Source organism: Leucoraja erinacea, chromosome 34 (genome assembly GCF_028641065.1).
Source record: "Leucoraja erinacea ecotype New England chromosome 34, Leri_hhj_1, whole genome shotgun sequence".
NCBI classification, from domain to species: domain Eukaryota; kingdom Metazoa; phylum Chordata; class Chondrichthyes; order Rajiformes; family Rajidae; genus Leucoraja; species Leucoraja erinaceus.
In genome coordinates this window covers 13,811,227-13,835,807 of record NC_073410.1, presented here as the reverse complement: position 1 = coordinate 13,835,807, position 24,581 = coordinate 13,811,227, and the positions used below count along the sequence as shown (strand labels likewise).

The window sequence follows — 24,581 nt, the reverse complement described above, 5'->3', positions numbered from 1 at the left end:
CCTGGGCGTTCGAGTTGCCAAACCAGGCCACGATGCAACCATCCTGCACGCCATCCATTTTAGTTTAGAGATGGAGTGTGGAATCCTGCCCTTCGGCCCACCGAGCCCGCACCGACCAGTGATCACCCCTATACTATATCCACCCTACACTATGAGGAACATTGCGTGTGCAGTTTTGGGCCCCATATCCGAGGGAAGATGTGCTGGCGTTGTAGAGGGTCCAGAGGAGGTTTGCGAGAATGATCCCAGGTCTAACATAGGATGAGCATTTGACGGCTCTGGGTCTGTACTCGCTGGAGTTCAGAAGGATGAGAGGGTACCTCATTGAAACTTACCGAATAGTGAAAGGCCTGGATAGAGTGGATGTGGAGAGGATGTTTCCACTAGTGGGAGAGTCTATGATCAGATCCCACAGCCTCAGAATAAAAGGCAGTACCTTTAGAAAGGAGATGAGGAGGAATTTCTTTAGTCAGAGGATGGTGAATCTGTGGAAATTAATTTGCAACAGAAGGCTGTGGAGACCAAGTCAGTGGATATTTTTAAGGCAGAGATTGATAGATTGTTGATTATTACGGGTGTCAGGGGGTATGGGGAGGAGGCAGGAGTTACACTGTGATACTTAGAAAACATGCGCTGAAAAGCTTAAAACTGGCTCTCACCGTGAGTCAGATGAGAACTATTCGATGTAGCAAGATTATGTGACGGAAAAGCGTCAGGAGCTACGCACCCTTATTCATTCACAGCCTCGAGTGATCTTCCCAGACACCAACCAAGAGAGGTGAACCAGTTTGAACATGTTCAAACTCAAAAGCAAGAATTGCTTTAAAATTATACTCTTTAAAAAAAGTTAGACTTCAATGTTAATTTGCCAAATTAACCAATTGGGGTTTTGCATGTCATTCCAGCCCATGAACACATCTGATCAAAAAAGTAACTGAGTTCACCCCATTCTAAATGATAGTATCGAACGGCAGGACTGTTAATTTGCCAAATTAACCAATTGGGGTTTTGCATGTCATTCCAGCCCATGAACACATCTGATCAAAAAAAGATGCTGCCTGTCCTGTAACTGAGTTCACCCCATTCTAAATGATAGTATCGAGCGGCAGGACTGACTGTGCATTTACGTTTCCTGGCTAATAATAAATCTGACATTGTCTTCCTTTAAACTATGAAAGAGTTGGCTAAGTGTCCAGTTCAGCCACAGAATATGATCATGAATCTAAACTCCATGTCTCCTCAGTCACATCAGTGTCTCGAACCAAAAACGTCAACCTTTCCTTCTCTCCCGAGATGCTGCCTGTCCCGCTGAGTTACTCCAGCATTTTGTGTCAACCCTCCATGTCTCATGTTCCTTAGCATCGTATTTATCCCAGGAGAGAGGGCAAGCTATGGGACAACTCTTGGTACACAGTTTGCGGCAGGGTCTCGACGTGTAACGTCACCTATCCATGTTCTCCGGAGATGCTGCCCGATCTGCTGAGCCGAGTTACTCCAGCACTTTGTGTTCTTTTCTAAAACAAGAAGTGTAAGTGTTCGGCGCGGACTAGAAGGGCCGAAATGGCCTGTTTCCGTGCTGTAATTGTTATATGGTTAACTGTCGACAGCTAACACACCGTACTACTAAAGCTTTTGTTTGCATGATCACCAACCAAAACAACTGAACCATCCTATCACCGATGATAGATTGGTCCTGACCTCCCATCTACCTCATTGGAGACCCTTGCACTAACTTTAATCGGACTTTACCTTGCACTAAACGTGATTCCCTTTATCCTGCATCTGTGGCGGCATGATTGCAATCACGTATAGTCTTTAAGAAGGAACTGCAGATGCTGGATAATCGAAGGTAGACAAAAGTGCTGGAGAAACTCAGCGGGTGCAGCAGCTATCTATGGAGCGAAGGAAATAGGTAACGCTTCGGGCCCAAACCCCACTTCAGACTGAAACCCTTCTTCAGATGCTGCTGCACCCGCTGAGTTTCTCCAGCACTTTTGTCGATCATGTATAGTCTTTCTGCTGACTGGATAGCACGCAACAAAAAAGCTTTTAGCTGTTCCTTGATACATGTGACAATAAACTAAGCTAGTCACACGCTACGCGAGGACAATCAACAACACAAGAATGGGTGGAGCAGCGAGAACAATACCAGAGTGCCGAATATAGTTCGTCAGTGTGGTTGTGTTAGAGTTCAAGAGAAAAACTCCAATGTGCGCAATGATGTGGATTGGAAGATTATATCCCAGCTCTCCACTAGGGGCGATCTTATCGTGTACAAAATCATGAGAGGAACAGAGTAGGTAAACACATTCTCTTGTCTAGAAGAGGGGAAATAGAGAAACGAAGAAAATACGTTTAAAGTGAGGGGGCAAAAGATTTAATAGGAACCGGAGGGGTAACTTTTTCTTTACACTAAGGGTGGTGGATGTATGGAACTAGCTGTGGGAGGAGTTCATTGAGGCAGGAATTATTGCAACGTTTAAGAAACATTTAGACTGGTACATGGATAGGACAGGAGGGGGATAGGGGGACAAACACAGGCTGGTGGGACTAGTGTAGTTGGGACATGTTGGTCGGTGTGGGCAAGTTAGGCCGAGGAGCCTGCTTCCACGCTGTATGACTATGGGAGTATGCAGCAGGACATTTTAACAGCATTGGAGCATGTTTGTAACACGTGTGGACCTACAACCATACTGTAGCTAGGGTTGCCAACTGTCATATCCCATATCAGCCGGGACATCCCGTATATTGGGCTAAATTGGTTTGTCCCATATGGGACTGCCCTTATCCCGTATTTGATTGTTACTGCATGAGTCGAGGGGACTGTCGGGTCAGAGCGCCGTGTCCGGCCCCGCCTCACCCTGCCTGACGTAGTGCAGCCCATGGAGTGCAGCAGCAGCTCCTCGCCCGTGGCCCCGTTGGTCGGCAGCCCGACCTTCAGATTTTTGCTTACCAACGACACCACCACCCCTCCTTATGGGCAATCGTTGGTTCATGAGTTGGATGGGGTGCTGGCCTTTGTGCACGATGTCACACGTGGGCCAAAACTCCTCAGCTGGCCCGCCGGCTGGGCTTTGTGTGCAGTCCAGCACCCGGGCCAACTCATCAATCACCCAGCCACGGCCAAGTCGGTCAACGAATTGCGTCAGGAATTTGTCCCGTATTTTGACCTTTTGTCCCTTATTTGGGAGCGAGAAAGTTGGCAACCCTGACTGCATCTTACATCTTAGTCCCAGCCACAGATTAAGGACTTTCCATGGCAGAAAGTCAACATGCTGTGCGCTGCAACCGAATGCATCGTCCTGCTGATTTCACACAACTGAGCAAAATGTGTCAGCAGGCTCCACGGTACAAAGAAACTGAAATCACTTATATTTTAATGTCCCAAAATTACAGTATAGTGTGAAAAACACTAAATTCTTTGTAGCTACAAGATATGAATTGAACTTTGGGAGACAAAGCCTAATTGAGTTTTTCCCACCATACAACCCTTCAGACATCTGCGGGTATTGATTGAATTATTTCTTTAAAGCAATTACTGACATGGCTCTCACCCAATCCACTGCAGCCTCCTCAGTCTATCAGCCCACTCCGAGGACTGGTACGCTTCTGCAGGTTGTGATTCTTATCTCATTTGACATCTTCATTGTCTGATCACAGAGCCTTATTGGATTGCAGTCCTCACATCCTCAGACCTTATACAATTTAAGCCATTAAGCCCTTTCAAAACCTCCCACGGTTTTCAGTGAATACTTCCAGACAATAGTTCTGTACTGATAATTTCCCTCCGATTTTGTTCAACCCAGTTTAAATGGTTCGATCTAAACTTCCTTGTCAGTTTGTTGATATGTTTAGTCTTTTACTTGGTAACTTCATCTGTGCTTGCTTCTATATCCTATTCTGCATCCATCAGATACTGACCTCCCCACTACTGAAAGGATGGCTCAACAAGACAGACAATAATTACCCTGGCCACGATCTCATTTTGCTCCTGCCATTGGGAAGGTACATAAACCTGAAAAACCGTGACCACCTGACTCAAGAATAGACACAAAATGCTGGAGTAACTCAGCACGACAGGCTGAAGAAGGGTCTGGGTGACCCCAAACGTCACCCATTCCTTCTCTCCAGAGATGCTACCTGTCCCCCCCGAGTTACTCCAGCATTTTGTGCCTGTCGTCAAATAAACCAGCATCTGCAGTTCTTTCCTACCAACTGAAGAAAAGCTTCTTTCCATCTACCATCAGGCTCTTGGACACCACACACCAATACCCTCAACTATGAATGTCGACAGACTGTCTTTAGTTGCATTAAAAACTTCAGGGTTTTATTTGCACTGGTATTGTGGTCATTAATTATGTGTAAAGTTTACAGGCATGGAGTAAGCCATTCGGCCCTTTGAGCCAGTCATTCAATATGATCATGGCTGATCATCCAAAATCAGTACCTCATTCCTACTTTCTCCCTATAATCCTTTAATTACATTAGCCCTAAGAGCTATAATCTAAAGCCCCTGTCCCACGATGCAAGTTTACCCAAGAGCTCTCCAGAGTTTAAAAAAAAATCAAATGTGGCACTTCATCACAAGTATTTTTTTTTTAAACTCTTGGAAATTTTTCACACTGTTGAAAAAACGAGTTAACGCGTTTCCCGAGTACCTGCTGTTAGCATTACGAGCCGCTACAAGACATCCACGAGCTCCGACGTACCCGCTACGTACTTACGAGTTTGATTATTTTTTTTTAACTCGGGAGAGCTCTTGGGTAAACTCACATCGTGGGACAGGGCCTTAACTCTCTCTTGAAAGCATCCAGTCAATTGATCTCCATTGCCTTCTGTGGCAGACAATTTCAGATTCACAACTCTCTGGGTGAAAAAGATTTTCCCTCATCTCAGTCCTAAATGGCCTACCCCTTATTCTTAAACTGTGACTCCTGGATCTGGACTCCAACATCGGGACATATTTCCTGCATCGAGCCTGTCCAATTCCTTAAGAATTTTATATGTTTCTATAAGATTCCCTCATCCTTCTAAATTCCAGTGAATACAAGCCCAGTCGATCCATTCTTTAATTTCTTACACATTTGATTGTTTGTCATTCTACTTTACGCATCCATCGGAGAATTGTTTCTTTAATGACCACTTAATGCTTGGGATTTCCACGTCTTCAGTCAAGTTAGTTTTAGTATTTTGCCCCCAATTCTTTCCCAAACATCTTGAACTCAACAGCTGGCTCAAAACAAAGTTTGATGAAGACATACACAAAATGCTGGAGTAACTCAGACTGAAGAAAGGTCTCGACCCTTGACGTCACAGATTCCCTTTCTCCAGAGATGCTACCTGGCCCACTGAGTTAAAGCCCTGTCCCACTGTACGAGTTCATTCAAGAGCTCTCTTGAGTTTAAAACAAAAAAATCAAACTCGTGGAAGCACATTTAATGTACGTAACGGGTACGTCAGAGCTCGGGGACATCTCTTAGCGGCTCATAATGCTAACGGCAGGTACTCGGTAAACGCGGTAAGCTCGGGAAGGCTCGTGAAGATTTTTCATCATGTTGAAAAATGTCTACGAGAGCCCCGAGTACCGATGAGCGGCCATTACCGTAAATCTCCGGCGAGTTTGAATCAGGGCAAATTCGGGAGAACTCTTGAATGAACTCTTGAATGAACTCAATGGGACAGGGCTTTTACTTCAGCATTTTGTGTTGATCTTCGATGTAAACCAGCATCTGCAGTTCCTTCCTAAAAAGTTTGATGATGGATGTTCCCAAAATGTTTGGCATGTCAAAAATTGGAGAAAACAGTTTGGTATGTATTACTGCCAAGGTTCAGTAAAGGATGAATCCATGAAGAAGCAGAAGTGATAACTCGGGGGACACTTGAAAGGTCAAAAGTTTAATAATCTGAGAGTTCACATTCATGCAATTACAAAGAATGTAGAAAAGAACACAAGATTGCTGTTTTAAAAAAGGTTTGTCCCGGGTGCGTAAATTACATCAAGTACTTCATTGCACCCACGGGGCCCAAATGGCAAAACAAAAGACAAATCTGACATGCTTAATCCTACAGAAATATGAAAGACATTCTCAGGGTCCCTCTGCCATAGTTCCATTCTGGACATTCACCCAGGCGTCAGGGATGGGCGAAGCACACTTCAAAAACTCAGAAGAGGGCGGCAGCACCATCACCAATGTCCTGCAGTTTTCAAGCAGCACATCTTACCAAATGGATACAAGCAGCTCAGGGCAACCTGGTTTACTGTTGTAAAAAAAGTGCATTGTCTCAAATGTAACAGGCAAAGTTGTAAGATCAACTCTGCCTGTGCAATCTGCAAGAAAACATCACCAATATACAGGGCACTACAATGGACACTCCTATGTGAAGTCAGCCTGAAGGCGTAACGGCTCTGTGACTTTGCTTTCCTGTAACAAAGCTGAAGACAAAGTTTAGTCCACAGGGTTTTTTCACGAGACAGAAATCTGGTTACAGTTAAAAGTTTGTTTAAAAAAAACCAAAACAACAACTTACACATCCATTTAGACAACTCGAAAGGCAAGGTTGAGGAGATTAAAAAATAAAGACAGATGCTAATTGGCTTCCAAGCAGGCTTACAGAATTGAAGGCCCTCGCTGTTTTAATGGGCGAGGGAGTCATGACTAGCCTCCAAATTAAATGAGAACATGCAAAACGGAGTATGGCCAAGTCCTGCTTAAATTGTAAAAAACCTCATGTCCTCAGCTTTGAATGGAAATTCTAAAACAACAACCACTGACAGATTGACTGGTGATCAAACTGCTTCTATAATTGCCTGGATTATGGGTTAGGGTGTTCCTCCGCGACACAATACAGGGTGGACTCCAGGTTGTGAATGTTTTAAAAACTGCAAGCGGTTTGAATGTCACAATGGCCACCTCTCATTTGCTTTCTGCACCGTGCCCGCCTCCCTCGACCAGGATACGCGACACTGCGCCCAGGCACACACACACACGCACAGACTGCAGAGTCACTGACAGCCCACTCCCCAGAGGGCTCAAACATCAGCTGTAAAAAAGCAGCACAAAGTGGCTGCTCTGTGACACTGGTGGAAAATAAACTGAGATGGCATATTCTCCACACAGATGCAGGAACCTGCAGGTGGTTGCCGGAGGTTGCAGGAGCAGGTGGTTGCCGGAGGTTACAGGTAGTGGAAGCAGGTAGGGAGACTGACAAAAACCTCCGGGAACCTCCGGAAACCTTGGGTGGGGCACAAAGTCTCCAGAGGTTTCCGTTCAGGTTTCCCAAGTGGGACAGGGGCATAAGAAAATCAAGGCAGATAAGGAAGTTCTAACCTGGGAATCAGCTCCCTGTACATATTTGTACAACTTCCCATCTCTGCTCATGGGTCCACTTTGGCTGGATTCCTTTTCTCAAGGCAACTTTGTAATGGACTTGCTATTATTCACCTTCAATATGTGTCAGCTGTATTTTAAACAATCTGATCCTTAATCCGACAATATTACTTGGTACATTCTCCTCCTGTCAGCCAACTTGCCCGAAATGACCAATTTATGGAAACCCAAGCTGTTGGAATTGCTGCTCTTAAAATGCACATCTCCAATTGTTAGCAAGCTAATCCAAGCACCACAATGGATTGTAACCCAAACCAGCTAAAGTCAAGGGGCAACCTTTACAACAGGACCAATGCACAATTGGGATGGGGAACCCAGCCTATTCTAGTTCTTATAAACCCAGCGACACCAGCCAATTGTTGCGTCACTACCACCTAGCTAATTATAAAAATAATTCTGGCTAAATATCAGTTATTAGTATACAATTTTTAAAAACCGATCTGTGCAAATACTGCTGCACACAAGCAATATTGTTCAGCTCCTCCGTACACATTGGGTTCTGGTGCTACTGTGGAAGGTGTGCTACCAATGACTTGAAGATCTTTGCAAGAGTCGAATGCAGAAGGTGGGATGCCAAACGTGTGGTGAAATCCACCCGAGGGGGGGGGGGGGGGGATTATCTGCAGAAAGATAGCGTCTCCAGAACACAATGGGTTCACACCCTCATCGGTAAGATTTTTAGTTGCCGTAAATGAACCTGCAGAGAGATTCTGTTGGCTAGTTGGATGCCACAAAGGAAAATAACAATCCTTGTTCAGTAAATGTAACATGGCTCCCACTTGCCAGCAGTGTGAGATAGTGAAAATTTTCTGTAAGCCTTAATTACGATACCTGGGTTACATTAATTGATTATTCAAGCTATCGACTAATTCTGGCAGCTTCTATTGGAGAATTAGTGTTCCAATGGTTTAAAAGGCAAAAAGGAAAAATAAAAAGCAAGGAGACATATGCAAACGTTTGATATGTCAGGCTGGGAGAGCAGAAGCAGGGTTCGATGAGGACGGGTGGCATCCACCCTATGTGAAGGTCAGTCCAGCTTCGTTATACACTTTGAAGACTTTCTCAATGGCATTGACATAGGCAGCTGTTCTCAAATCCAGGCCCAGGTTATATTTCATCGCTGTGCGCATTATTTGCTGTGAGGAAACATAAAACAAGTTAGCAATGAATGTACATGCTCTTCTTCAATTCCCCCCCCCCCCACTCCACCACCCACTCCTGCCATTGGCACGTGCTTCCAGAACTAAGACTGGATCACCGCCCAACAGCCAGGTATTCCTCCTGCTCCTCGATCACGAGACGCGGGCCGCCCCTTGTTATTCAATCACGACAGCCAAACTGAATTCAATCCAAAAAAGGGCATGAAGTACTGGAGTAATTTAACAGGTCAGGAAGTATCCCTGATATGTGACGTGTCGGGTCAGGACTCTTCTGACTGATTGCAGGGGTTGGGAAAGGAACTGGAAGAGAGTAGGGGCAGGATAAATTCTTCAGACATAGTGTGCAAACAGGCACACAGAGTACATGCTGACCAACCACTGCCCCATACACTAGCACTACCCCACACACTTGGGAGAATTTACAATTTTTCCAAAACCAATTAACCCACAAACCCACTTGCCTTGAGTGTGGGGGGAAACCGGAGCACCCAAAGGGAACCCACACGGTCACAGGGAGAAGGTACAAACTCCATACAGACAGCACCCATAGTCATGATCAAACCTGGGTCTCTGGCGCTGTACGGCAGTAACTCCACCGTTTTGCCACCCTAATTCTAGTTGCATAGATTCCATACATGCATTAAAGAACAAGTCCCAAGGCGAGTGCAACTGCCCTTTACATCAGTTGACAATTGCATTAAGCATTTCCAGCACATTTCAGTAGGTAAAAATCAAATGGAAATTCTCCACTGGCTGCAGTGACAGCCAACAGAAGATGACAGATGTGACAGCTTGAGGTCAATAATCTTGGCCCCAGATAACAGTGCTAGTGGTCTTCAGCGCAGTGTCCCTGGCACAACCACCATCGGCTGCATCACTGACTTTCAGTCAGTCGCAAGATCAGAATTGGCAGTGACTACTGACGATGGCATTCGCACCGTTGCAAAAAAATAATATCTATTTGCCAAGGAAGCATTCAGGCTTGGACAACATCCAGCTTGGACTGAGAAGGCAACAGAAGTTAGACACAAGATGCTGGAGTAACTCAGCGGGACAGGCAGCATCTCTGGAAGGAATGGGTGACGTTTCGGGCCGACACCCTTCTTCAGACCTTACAGAAAGCAACATCTATATCACCAACATTTTGGCCAATAACCTCCACAGAGAGACTCTGTCCAACTCCCTTCAATACCCAATGACGCTAATAACACAAAATCCTCCACTGCCAATATTCTTGAGGGACACTACTGGCCCACAACAACTGCACCAGCTATATCAATGCCATGGCTAAAAATATAGGGCATAATCTGGGTACTCTGACAATTTTAGGATTCTCCAGCATCTTCCCGCCATTTGCAGGGAGGCAGATGGCAAGCTTGACGGGTGCAGCTCCAGCCTCATGCAAATCAATATAACGCAACCAAAAAGTCTTGCTTTATTGGCACTCAGTCAATTGTGATAACACAAAATACACTACAGCAGCATGTCAGCACTAAACGTTGAATTTACAACCACTACTCCAAACGACAGGGGCTGCAGGGGCGTGGGGACATCCGCATGCTTCCTTCAAGCCACACACACTATCTTGACAGTATACTGATCACATTTTACTGCCATTGCATCAAAGTCCTCATGCTCCCTCCCAGGAATACATCTCCATAAAGGCAGGTGCAAAGGTGTAATGTGCATGTATTAATAAAAGCAAGAATTTCAGGTTGCGTGCCTGGTTGTTGGATCACCTACGTCACGCTTTTATTAAACAAAAGAGGACGGGTGGTTTTGCATGTCAATAAAGTCAGGCACTACAAATTCCCCATTGTAATCCCGTACATGGTTTCTGCTTGCCAGCTCCCTCACTGACAAAAGGAAGAGATTGATAAAACTAGCAATTGGGCCTTTGAGGCAGGGGATATTTGGGTTAAGGCTCAGTTCAGAGTGTGCTGTACGAATTCTAACCTTAATCATATCACTTAACAACTGTTGAATAACCAGTGCACTACAAGGTAGAAAGTAGAAACAAAATTGATGGTCAGAAGATTTTTTTTTTTTTTTCTCAGTTAATTATCGACATTAATATATTTCCTGAATGGCATAAAATAATTGGCTGTGAATTGCAACTTCTGCAAGGTATAGTATCTTGCCACAATGCTAACACTGGCATCCAAGTCGAAACATTAAATATTTAAAACTAGTAAAAATTCAATGAGTGAGAAAATGAGCGACAGCAAATATGCAAACCGCTATAAATAGAAATGTGAATTAATAAGAACAAAACTAGTCACATTTTTGAAGCCCAGAATCAAGAATCAGAATAAAACCTTTACTAACCCATGTTAAATGTCACATTAAACAGAACTGATCCTTGTGTTATTAAGAGAGGCAAAAAATGTTTTTCCAGCTATTGTACCGGAGATGCAGGTTTATATCTTTCAAGAGAGGGTGAAAAGGTTGTTTCTTTTGAGAGCAAAGGATGAAAGGATAACCTCAAAGATTTACGAGGATGTTGCCAGGAATAGAGGGTCTGAGCTACAGTAAGAGGTTGAGCAGGATGGGTCTCTATTCCGTGGAGCGCAGGAGGATGAGGGGCGATCTTAAAGTGTATAATATCATGAGAGGAATAGATCGAGTAGATGTTGAGTCTCTTTACCAGAGTAGGTGAATCGAGGACCAGAGGGTATAGGTTTATGGTGAAGAGGAAAAAAAAATTAATAGGAATCGGAGGGGTAACTTTTTCACACAAAGGGTGGTGGGTGTATAGAACAAGCTGCCAGCGGAGGTAGTTGAGGCAGGGGCTATCCCAACGTTTAAGAAACAGTTAGATAGGTACATGGATACGACAGATTTGAAGGAATATGGGCCAAACACGGGTGGGGACTAGTGTAGCTGGGACAAGTTGGCCAGTGTATGGTCAGCATGTTTCAACGTGGTGACAGTGCGGCCATCAATATCGGAAAGCAGTCAAGAAATCAAATAGGGGATTTAGAAGAAAAACATTTCCTGATCTGCAGATGGCGCTTACTCGTACCATGTTATCTCAAGGGAATCAATCAGTTGCATTTGAAGGAAAACTAGATCAACACTAGAGGAAGGGATTAGAGGTATTAAGGGATTATGGCAATAGTGCTAAATGAGAGGTTGGGCTGACTGGTGTAATTCTGCACTGTATATTTTGAACCATTCTTTGTAATGGAGATGCCACTCTCCAATTCAAGTGACTGCAAAAGATTGCATGGTTCATTTTAAGAGGGGAGTGATCCGAGTCACTTGAGTAATATCTACCCTTCAACTTCACTCATCCTTCCCTTTGTAGTTATTTGAAATCCTGTGTGCAAAAGAGTGGTCGTATTGCCCTATGTTTTTAAGAAGTCCATGATTAACCGTGGAGCATTTTAGGATCCACAAAGCCACGATTAAACACAAAGCCAATTTTTTTTCAAAATTAAATGCCGAAATCAAGGTAGTTTGAATAATTCCAGGCTTCATCATGCACAGAACAATAATGGTAGAAGAGCCCACTGTTGTCACACAAAACTCAAACTATAAAGCATACCCACTGTCCTACAGTGATCTATACAACACCTTTCCCTTGTACATACCTTTGCTGAGCGCTCCATGGTGTATGCAAGACCAGAGTGGACAATATCCTTCTCCGAGGCACCCTAATAAAAAATAATATGCAGAACCGGTGTAAGGAAACATGTACAGTTTATGAAATAGTCAGTCAGAACAAATTAAGATATTTTTGTCTCTAGCCTTTTCCAAACCCGATGAAAAGGCTGTTGATATTTCACTTCAATGTTTCTTGCACCCAGGCCGCTTATTCACTGACATTTTATTTTTAATCAGGAGACAAAATGTTCCCGTTAAAATGTGTATTGCTGCATTCTCAGACTAGGAAGCTCGAGAGTTCACCTGCGTGTTTCAAAATTGGGAGGTAGAATAGGCCACTAAAAATCCATTTAGTTTCAAACTATGTTTTAAATCATGCAATTTGTATTTAAGCATTGCTTCCCCCCCCCCAAGACTTTAAACATTTTGGGTTTGAATTCATTTATTGCTTTTCTGCCTATTCAGGCTATTAAACTAGAACCTCCATTAAGCTCTGAATGACATACACTGTTATTGTTGTTTGTTTTTTAGCGTGTGCATATGTGTGCGTGCATGTACATATGTGCCTGCGTGTGTATGTGTAAGTATGTGTATATATACACATAACTTTTTTTCTCGTTTATTATATAGTCTACAGTGCACTATGTTTGCATATTCTGTTGTGCTGCAGCAAGTAAGAATTTCATATGAAAATAAAACACTCTCGACTCTCGGCTTTCATTTTAGTTAAGTTAGCAAATCATCAGCTCTTAATTGCATTTTAGTCTGATAAGTATTTGAATCAGTTTCAATTTTATTCACAGAAGTGGTAAAGCAAATGACTTGAATTAGTCATAGATGAACCATTATCTTTTGCTGATACTTATTCAGAACAACAGGAGGCAGTGAAGTCATTCGTCTCTGCAGATTTACAATGCTCTCTTAAAGATTGAGCAATGTTATTGAATGGAATCACAGCAATACTGTGACTCACTAAATAAGATAATACTGTTTTTAAAGGATAATTATTCCATTCCCGAGTCATTCAAAATTTACATAAGACTGACGATACAATCAATAGGAAAAGAGAATGGTGGGTATCACTCGGTGCAATGTTTATTGCCCAAGAACTTTGATAATGTTAAAGCGATCTTGACATATCATTTCCACCACTGCTTCCAGTTCAAAATTAACTGAGGAGATGGGCTTCTAAATAATATGGAAAACTATGCATAATCTATCGGTGAACCAGTTGCCCTTGGAAATATTTTCAATAAGGTAAAAATTCTGCACATTTTATCAGAAGATAAAGCAATTTACCGAATGTCGTCTTAAGTCTTTGCAGACTTTGTGTTTCCTTCGTGGGAACTCCTGCCTCGACCAGAGAAAGACTGAGGCAGAGTTCCCATAATGGGCAACACAGAAAAGCTGGCAAAGATTCAAGGCAGCAGCTCAGTCCCAAAGACAATGAGGGATGGCTAATACATGGCTTGCATTTCATGAGCAGCCAGCAGTGCCTTGGCCACCTCCTCTATCTGAAGAGGAACTATTGGGCTTCAATCAACACTCGTCTCTGGTCATGCTCAGCAGTAACTCCCTCAGCACGCACTTCTATATTAGCAAATCAGCAGAGTTATTCTATTGGCGTTCTGGTTAAACCAAAAGTTCAACACTACCTCATAACTGCAGGAACTGCCACATTTGTCTATTCACCTCTTTCCTTTCCACCATCCAGTGTCCCCATCAGTCTTTCCAGGTGAAGTACTGATTCATTTGTAGTTCTTCCAATTTTAGTGTACTGAATTCAGTACTCACAACATTACCTCAACAATGGAGAAAGCAAATTCGGAAGAGGTGACAATTTAGCAGAGAAGCTGCACTCAGTCAGGACTGACTGCGCATCCAGGTGCTTGCCATGCTGTGCCCATCCTAACCCCATCCACAATGTTATACGGGCCAGTGCAAGTCTGATGAACAATACCATCTTCTACCGGGACACACTGCAGCTGTAGCGACTCAATATCAAGTTCCTCATTTTAGATAACTCGCTCTTTCTGCATCAGGCCGTCATCTGTTTGGCTGATTTGTTTTATTCCATTCCTGTTGTCTGGTAGACATCTCCTACAGCCTCACTATTAAGATCTAAAAGCATAAAGTGCTTGGAAATGCCCCACTAATCCATATGGTCTCATCCCATCAGATATATTTCCTTTGTTCTACCCATAGGACATAGGAGCAGAATTAGGCCATTCGGCCCATTCCATCGTCCAAGCATAGCAGATCTGTTTTTCTCTCTCAACCCCATTCTCCTGCCTTCTCCATGTAACCTTTGCCGCCCATGCTGATCATTCTCCGTTGTCAATGACATCCACTTTTCCCCTGCTATTTGAAACCAACTTTTAATCCTGACAGAATAATGGTTTGCTCATGCGCCCATTGTTCTGAGGGTTTGCCCAGGGTGCGCCTGTTTCCACCTACTATGCTGTTTTCTTCCCCTTTTTCCTTCCGCCCACAATATTTAATGTGAAAAAGAATATGTGATTCTGTTACATTCTGTTTGTAGTTTGTTTGGTTGTTTGTTTGTTTGTCTTTTTGCACAAAGTCCGCGAGCATCGCCACTTTTCATTTCACTGCACATCTCGTATGTGTATGTGACTAATAACTTGATAAACTTGACTTGCATCCCAAAGACATGTAGGAGGGAACTGCAGATGCTGGTTTCACCAAAGATGGACACAAAATGCTGGAGTAACTCAGCGGGTCAGGCAGCATCTCTGGAGAAAAGGAATAGGTGACGCTTCGGGTCAAAGTCTGAAGAAGCGTCTCAACTCGAAACATCACCTATTCCTTTTCTCCAGAGATGCTAACTGACCAGCTGAGTTACTCCAGCATTTTGAGCCTATCTGAACCCCAAATACCTTGTGCTAGGTTATTTTGTCTGCAGAATATTATCCTCAGTGGGTAGCAAAAGAAGCAGGGTGGAATTGATGGTCAGTGGAAGTATAGGTTGCAGGGGAATGTGTGGTGGAATGGGATTGCTCCAAGAGCCAGCATGGACTCAATGGGCTGAATGGTCTCATTCAATGGCACAAAATATTAAAAACAAATGAAAAAAAAAATCACCTTAATTTTCAGGTGATATTTCCTGCATTGTTATAATTCATGCAAACCTCTTTAGGCATTTAACATTCCCCGACCATAATGGGGATTTTTTTTTTTAATTGCCCATACACCAATGTGCGCAGTATCTGTAGGAAAATAGGCGAACAGGAACCAAAAATCCAAACACATTATGGAATCTAAATCTTGCAACATAATGAAAAGCAGTTAGTAACCATGACAGGATTATGTTCAGAAAAGTGCGGAATCATAAGCCTGTTATTAACACACCCAATAAAAACTGACACATTTGCCTTCGATAGCAACCCAACCTGAAACACATTACTTCCACATAACTCTAAACTATTTTAGTACAGGAATAAATTGGATAAGTTAGCAATATCATGCTGCCTTCAACACACATTCTTTGCCGTGTCATTGTCACGATGGCACTTTTTGCAAACACAACTTTATGGTTCACAGCATTTCACATCTTCGATGTGACCAATTCCATCGCTCTAGCAGGTAAAACCTGCAGCATCAACAGAGAACAAATCTTTCCAGGCAGCCACACAAGTGACCGTAGATGCTGGCATTTAGAGCAAAAATAAACAAAGTGCTGGAAGAACTCAGCAGGTCAAGCAGCATGTGTGGAGGGAATGGACAGAGTTTCATGTCAGTCGGGATCTTTCCTGACCCGAAACGTCATCTTACCATTCCCTCCATAGATGCTGCCTGACCCGCTGAGCTCCTTCAGTACTGTGTCCTTTTTTTGAATGTAAATAAGACCTCGAAAGACTTGAGCAAAAGACAGAGTGCTGGAGGTCAGGCAGCATTTCTGGAGGACATGGTTAGGTGACGATTCAGGTCGTGACCATTCTTCAGGGCCTGAAGAAGGGTCGCAACCCAAAATGTCACCTATCCATGTCCTCCAGACATGCTGGCTGTCCACTGAGTAACTCCAGAACTGGGCCATTCTGCATAAACCAGAATCTGTAGTTCCTTGTTTTGTTTCTATTTTTAATTTTTATTCAGTTAGTCTACATTTGACCCGATTTGCATTTAAAATTATACTCAGGATTATGTTCCCAACTCTCAGTATGTATTTGTGGTTAAACCAGGACATTAGAGGTTTGAATTATACAACACAAACTCAGGTTCTTCAGCTTAACTCGTTCATGCCAGACAAGGAGTCTTCCAGACTTAGTCCCATTTGACAGTATTTGGTCCCCAATCATTTTTCCTATCAAACTACCTGTCCAAACGCCTTTTAAACATTATAATTGTATCCATCTCTGTTTCCTCTGGCAGCTTGCTCCATTTACCCAGTGTAAAAAGGACTTAAATTAATCAGTTTTGCTGCACATTGGATTTGGGGACATGGCTGGAGGTTTGGGTGAAGAGGGAACATGTCCCAAAGACTCACCGCTATTCTGGCTTGGAATTCCGCTGTTGGGACAACTGGTATTGTTCCACCGTGTTTGCCAAACTTCCTCTCCAAGCTTTCCTGGACAGACACTAATGGGTAAAGAAAATATCAGAGTCAAAAATCAGTTGTAAATATCTGGCATCTACCGCGTACACAGCAATTTCCTTTCATCCAAAGCAGGATGATACCAAGTGTGTCGGAAGGAACTGCAGATGCTGGTTCATACAAATTGCTGGAGTAACTCAGTAGGTCAAGCAGCAACTCTAGAGAAAAGGAACAGATGATATTTTGGGTAGGAACCCATCTTCAGACGAATACATACTGAGAATTGAGTCCAAAGTCGGGTTCCGACACCAATTTTCGCCTATTCTTTTTCTCCAAATATGCTGCCTGACCCAATGAGTTACTCCACCAGGTTGTGTGTGTCTATCTTCTAGATCAAGGGTTCCCAACCTGGGATAAAACCTGAAAAAAAGCTTCACAAAGACACCAAGCCTGAAACTGGACTTTCATAATGACCCGTCTAGAACCCGCGACATGTGTAATTATTTTCTCTGCTGGATTATAACCAAGATAATTGGAAAAAGGTTTCAAGACAGAGACTCCTCAAATATGACTCCTTCACAGCAGACATTACTACTTGCGTTCAGAAAGGATTCAAACTCGATGTCTAAAATTGAAGTCTTCAGTTTCCAACCTCCAATACTAATGAGAATGGGAATCTCAATAGGATTTAGGCTGCGAGCACCTTACCCAAATGATATGTCCACTTAGTTACTCCAGCACTGTCTTTTTTTATGCAAACCAACATCGGCTGTTCCTTGTACATCCCCACACACAACCACCGCCCCACCCACCCCCTATACCTCCAATAACCCCTCCCACACCACGCCCCACCCCTTATAGTTCTTCCTAGAAACATAGAAATTAGGTGCAGGAGTAGGCCATTTGGCCCTTCGAGCCTGCACCGCCATTCAATATGATCATGGCTGATCATCCAACTCAGTATCCCATACCTGCCTTCTCTCCATACCCCCTGATTCCCTTAGCCACAAGGGCCACATCTAACTCCCTTAAATATAGCCAATGAACTGGCCTCAACTACCCTCTGTGGCAGAGAGTTCCAGAGATTCACCACTCTGCCTCTCCTCTCCTCTGCCCAATTGAAGGCTTGCAACACCATTTTAGCAGCACAGCAAAATAAACGGCAATCCATTCTAAAAATCATGAGACCACTTTCGCTGCTCACCGCGGTAGTGACCTTCAGCGCTGTGCTCGTAAATTCACACAAGCATCACTTACTTAGCAGGTGGTAGTTGGAGTCGCGCTCATATTTGAAGGTCAGACGGCCATAGCTGACATGATTCAAATTTTTCAGCCACTCAAAGTAGGAAACAGTGACACCACCAGCATTCAAGTATAGATCCTGCAGACGGAGGGGGAAAAATGGATGCGAAGATGTGAATCGCAATACCCAGATAGCGCTGGGCCGAAGCACCAACCTCTAGTACATTTGTCTCTCAAAATCTAATTCCCAAATTCTGCATAGGGAAAGGCAGGGGACTAGTTGCTACCAACTAGACATCACTGCTCACACTGCGTCCTGCTCTCAATTCGGGAGATTAGACCAAACACACAAATTAAATTAAATAATATCAGTAGATACCTTTGAGGAAAAGTGGCATTAAAATGCAAAAGAGCCCAGTAGGAAAAAGGCAGGTACTTGTACTGTGTTGGCTTCATTCATTTATGAGTGCCACATGGAGCGGAACTGTTGGGCCTATTTCTGCTCCTGTGTCTTATGGAGAATAAGGCACATTTTTTTTTAAACAGGTCACCAATCTGCTACTGGAGCCTGTTTCACACGACAAACAAAAACTGTTTTTTCTCACTTAGTTTGTGAATTTTTCCTAAAGTTAATATCACCATTACTCAAGGGACGAGAGTGGAATTTTAATTTCAAAGGGAAGTCAACTCAAAATATCTCCATATCAAAGCCACAGAAAATCCACCCAATTGTGCTGACCAACACAAAAGTCACAGGGAGCTCACTGCAAGCAAAACAAGAAAATAACTAAAAGGTCACTCCCGACAAATCACTACAAATCAGTAGCCATTAACAAACCACGTCAGTAGCCACGAGCATGAAACAGAAAGCCAGGCCACAACTCACTGGAATAACCATGATGTTCCTTTCCATGCAGATCTTGTCAGCTTCTGGAGTCATTGGCCCATTGGCACCCTCGGCAATAATCTGGAAAGTAAATGATTGGAATTGTTACAAATGAAAAGCTATTGATTTCCTTCCTTTCCGCTGTGACCGCAGCTCATTTCTTCAAAAGTGCTGTCCCTCAAGCTCAGATCTTCAAGCTTCTTCAATTCTGTTCTCATGTGCACTCCTTGGCCCACAACACTAGCAATACTGGTCACATTATCAGGAGAGTGACAAATGTTAAGAGAAATCTAATGTCTTCCATTATCTCAATGGTCGTTACACGGCACATGCTGGAAAAGGAGTAAAGCAAGATGACAGTCAGGTAAGATAACTTCCAGTTCACCTGTTCTTGCACACAACGACTCTTAAGTCAGAGCGAAGGATAACATTTGGACAGGAAGTACACGTTTTAAAAAAAACTGGTGGTATCACAGAAGAGTGTGCGACAAATCTCCCAAGAGACAGAAGCAAAAACGATCCCAGAGATGACTGTGCGAGGAGTGTTTGATGGCTCTGGGCCTGTACACACGAGAGTTTAGAAGGATGAGCGGGTTCTCATTGAAACCGGCCAAATACTGAAAGGCCTAGATAGAGTGGATGCGGTGAGGATGTTTCCAATAGTGGGTGATCTGCAACTAGAATGCACAGCCTCAGAATAAAAGGATTTTAATTCCAGCCTTGGGCAATTCTTTATATATTTCTAATTGTTGAGGGATTTCTTCCAACTACCTAATCTCTACAATTCCCCAAATCACATTCCCTCTTCCCTCTCTTCACTGAAGACATGTAGGGGGGGCACGGTGGCGTGGCGTTAGAGCTGCTACCTCACATCGCCAAACACCCCAGTTCAATCCTGACTATGGCTGCTGTCTGTGCGGAGTTTGTACATTCTCCCTGCCACCGCGAGGGTTTTCGCCAGGGGTGCACCGGTTTCCTCCCACATCCCAAAGACGTGCGGGTTTGTAGGTTGGCTGGCTTCAAGGTATCAATTGGAACTAGTGTCTGGGTGATCGCTGGTCATCATGGACTTGGTGGGCTGAAGGGCCTGTTACCACCCCCTCTCTCTAAAACATTTCTCAAAACCTACCACCTCGACAATGCCTTTGACCATCTACTAACATAAGCTTTAGTAAAGGTTTGTTTTATAACGTTGGTTATAAATGCTGAAGAAACTCAGCGGGTGCAGCAGCATCTACGGAGCGAAGGAAATAGGCAACGTTTCGGGCCGAAACCCTTCTTCAGACTTTATAACATTCTTTGCTAGACAAGGAACTGATCTGCTTTCTGGCTTTCAAGTCATTTTCTTTCTTGATCCCCATAAGCCTCGGCCAAATGTGAAAATATGGGTCAGTCCAGGATGATGCAATCTATAAAAGTTAAATCGAATTCTGAGAACAAAGGATAGTGGAAGGCACTGCCGGTTCCAACACAGGCACTGACCTCCCCACTATCGAAGGGATCTATAAGAGGCACTGCTGCAAAAAGGCAGTCGGCATCATCAAGGACCAACATCACCTTGGCCACACTCTCATTTCACTCCTAATATCGGGAAGGTGGTAATTTTAACAGTCGTCAGCTTGAAAATTGAAAACAGCCATCGGTTATATCAACAAACCTCAATGTATCTGCTTGAATTGCATGACTTCACTTCCAAGCACAGCAAGAGTCCATTCAGTACCTCTACTGATGAGATTCTGAGTGATGCTGGATTTTAATTTACTAATGTAAACAGTAAATTTCTAAACTAAGCAAGGATGTATTAATGTTTTGGTCACCATTTGGTGAAGATGCTATTGTATCTCTAGATGCGAAGATGTAATGGGCTAATGGTGAATGAGCGTGAGAGGAGAGCTCTTCATCACGTCGTCCACAGAGCGCAGAAGATTATTGGGACACAGCTACCAGCATCTACCACACACGGTGCCTCAGGAAGGCCGTCAGCATCAATAAAGACTCCTCACACCCTTGTAATGGACTGTTCGAACTACTTCCCTCCGGCAGACGTTACAAGGTCTTCTACGCCCGAACCTCCAGACTCAGGAACAGCTTCATTCCCAGAGCTATAGCGGCTCTGAGCCGGCCCTGCTTAGTGCCCCCCGCCCCCCCTGGACTGTCTCCCTCGGATGGTCACATCTGCACTTAAGTCTGCTTGAACTGTTTTGACTATTTTACTGTTGTAATGTTCTTTTTACAAACCATGTTCTCGGGGCATCTAAATATAAATTTTATTCGTTATTTAAGTTACGACATCGGATGGAAGCTGCATACCAAATCTCGTTGCGCTTATGTGCAATGACAATAAAATATATTATTATTAATATTATTATTATTATTATGAATGGACTACAGAGCACCAATCACAGTGTTTAAGAAGGAACTGCAGATGCTGGAAAATCGAAGGTCGACAAAAGTGCTGGAGAAACTCAGCGGGTGCAGCAGCATCTATGGAGCGTAGGAAATAGGCAACGTTTTGGGCCGAAACCCTTGGGGTTTCGGCCCGAAACGTTGCCTATTTCCTTCGCTCCATAGATGCTGCTGCACCTGCTGAGTTTCTCCAGCACTTTTGTCTACCCGAGCACAAATCATATATTGCTTTAATGGGGATGGAAATAAAAAAGACATTGTCTCTTCACTGAAAGATTTCTCCTCACCTTCGCTTTAACTTTCCATGCATTGTTCTTGGTCATCTGCTTCTCACCGGCAGCAGGGATGAGAATGTGGCAGTCAGACTCCAGGATATTGCCTTCATACGGCCGAGCTTTGGGGAATCCAACAATAGTTCCATTTGCCTGTGTACACAAAACAACAAGATACCAAGCGCTCAAATCTTTCACACACTGCATGCAGCTTGGCAACATAATTTTGGCTCACAATTTTCAGTGGCATGAAAGTTAATACATTATAATTTAGTTTAGAGATACAGCGTGGAAACAGGCCCTTCAGCCCACTGAGTCTGCGCCGACCAGCGATCACCCGTACACTAGTTTTATCCTACACATTAGGGACCATTTACAGATGCCAACTAACCTACAGACCTGCATGTCTTTGGGACATGGGAGGAAACCCACGTGATCACAGGGAGAACGTGCAAACTCCGTACAGACAGCACCCAAGATTAAAGTTGGGTGTCTGCCACTGTAAAGCACCAACTCTATTGGGGCGCCACTGTGCTGCCCTTAATGAGGAAATTCCAGGAGCTCAGATGTGTAAAACTATGCAAGGAAAAACTTCAGCTGCTCCCAACTCTCATCCCATTGCAACATTTACTTCAAAACAACCACGACAGACACAAAATGCTGTAGTAACTCAGCGGGACAGGCAGCATCGCTGGAGAGAAGGAATGGGTGACGTTTCAACAGTGATAGCCCCACATCCAGCATACTGACTAGAAAACTAAGTTCTCCAGAAGTTGTTCCTAGAGCCTATATTCAAACCTTCATTTTTATTAAAATGACATTTTTGTTCAAAGGAGGTACTTACAAAAATATTCTTTACTATTTCAAGGCATTATGCTTTAATGTACAAAAACGCTAGGTGCCTTTTAAAAATAGATGCTGATAATGAGAGGAATAGATCGGGTGAACACAGAGTTTTTTTGCCCAAAGACGGGGAAATTGAAAGTCAGAGAGCATAGGTTTAAAGTGAGGGGGAATGATTTAACAATTTTACACAAAGGGTGGTGGGTGGATGGCACAAGCTGGTACATGGATAGGATAGGTTTAGAGGGATATGGACCAAATGCAGGCAGCTGGGGATAGTATAGATGGGGCATGCTGGTGTGGGCAAGTTGGTCCGTTTCTACACTGTAGGACTAATCAAGTGGCTGTCAATGAGTAAAAGTGAGAGTCTTTTGAAAATACACAAAATTGCTGGAGAAACTCAGCGGGTGCAGCAGCATCTATGGAGCGAAGGAAATAGGCGACTTTTCGGGCCGAAACCCTTCTTCAGACTGTCTTTTGAAAATGACCAGTTCTTAGGTTTCATGTGGTACACATTTCTATGCTGCATACATTTAGTATTTACAAGAAAAACACAAAATACTGGAAATCTGAACTCAAAACTGAAACTACAGGAAATACTCATGTCAGTATCTGTGACGAGAGAAATAAGTTCACATTTCAGGTCAATAAACTAAAAGATCATCAGAATGGTCACTGACCCTTTCTCTTCCTACATCACGAGTTACAAGAAAAGCACAAGATGCTGGAAATCTGAACTCAAAATCATGAGAGGAATAGATTGGGTAGATGCACAGAGTCTCTTGGCCAGAGTACCAGAGGACATAGGTTCAAGGTGAAAGGAAAAAGATTTAATAGGAATCCGAGGGATAACTTTTTCACACAAAGGGTGGTGGGTGTATGGAACGAGCTACACGAGGAGGTAGTTGAGGTTGGGACAATTCCATCGTTTAAGAGACAGTTCGACAGGTTCATGGATAGAACAGGTTAGGAAGGATATGGGTCAAGCGCAGGCAAGTGGGACTAGTGTAGCTGGGGCATTGTTAGCCGGTGTGGGCAAGTTGGGCCGAAGGGCCTTTTTCCACACTGAATCACTCTGTGACTATCTGCTGCCTGACCTGGAGAATATTTAGTGGAGTTTAATTTAATATTTACTTACCAGTTTGTAATCTTCTAGTTCCTTGGGATCAATTCCGTCATCATTCCAGATGGCACCATCCACCTCACCAACACCTATGCACTTGGCTCCATAGCGGTGAAGGTATCTCATGGAGTGCATGCCCACATTACCAAACCCCTGTGTGATACGATGGAAAACAAACTCGCTATCATCAACATTGGCAATATATGTGAACCTCTTCAAGAACATTGAATTTCAGCGCTTTTCCAAGGATGATTTTTTGGGCTCTGAAAGCCACCCATTGTTCACAAATTTTTGATTCATTGTCCAAGTGATCTTTCTTGGGAACGGTTCTATCAATTAGTATCCCAAATGGTGTAGTTAACACCTGTTCTTCTCTGTTACACGCAAAACTCAATAGACAATAGACAATAGGTGCAGGAGTAGGCCATTTGGCCCTTCGAGCCAGCACCGCCATTCAATGTGATCATGACTGATCATCCCCAATCAGTACCCCGTTCCTGCCTTCTCCCCATATCCCCCGACTCCGCAATTTTTAAGAGCCCTATCTAGCTCTCTCTTGAAAGCAAACAGAGAACCTGCCTCCACCGCCCTCCGAGGCAGATAATTCCACAGACTCGCCACTCTATGTGAGAAAAAGTGTTTCCTCGTCTCCGTTCTAAATAGCTTACTCCTTATTCTTAAACTGTGGCTTCTGGTTCTGGACTCCCCCAACATCGGGAACATGTTTCCTGCCTCTAGCGTGTCCAAGCCCTTAACAATCTTATATGTTTCAATGAGATATCCCCTCATCCTTCTAAACTCCAGAGTATACAAGACCAGCTGCTCCATTCTCTCAGCATATGATAGTCCCGCCATCCTGGGAATTAACCTTGTAAACCTACGCTGCACTCCCTCAATATAAAGAACCAGGATGGTTCATTAGCTAGTAGGAAGAAAACCAATGGTTTCTTCTTTATTACTCCAGGAGAACAATTGGATAATCCAGTAAGACTAGGACAGACGGACGGACGGGGACACACCCACCCACACACACTCACAATTTGCCAAAGTAGATTTCATTTTTACTTTGTTCATTTTTTTGCAAATTTGCACATAGAATT

General features: G+C 43.6%; 1 protein-coding gene across 1 annotated transcript in view; it reads right to left on the bottom strand.

The window, feature by feature from the left end:
- Positions 1-7,155: 7,155 nt before the first annotated feature.
- Positions 7,156-24,581, bottom strand: part of LOC129713036 (glutamate dehydrogenase, mitochondrial) — a 63,060-nt gene continuing 45,634 nt past the window's right edge. The window contains exons 7-13 of the mRNA XM_055661895.1: positions 23,497-23,634; positions 21,531-21,668; positions 18,838-18,918; positions 17,967-18,090; positions 16,662-16,753; positions 12,145-12,207; positions 7,156-8,524 (exon numbers count right to left, since the gene is read on the bottom strand). Coding sequence (XP_055517870.1) covers positions 8,405-8,524; positions 12,145-12,207; positions 16,662-16,753; positions 17,967-18,090; positions 18,838-18,918; positions 21,531-21,668; positions 23,497-23,634 — 756 coding nt within the window. The 3' untranslated portion in view covers positions 7,156-8,404. The remainder of the gene's footprint in view (positions 8,525-12,144; positions 12,208-16,661; positions 16,754-17,966; positions 18,091-18,837; positions 18,919-21,530; positions 21,669-23,496; positions 23,635-24,581) is intronic.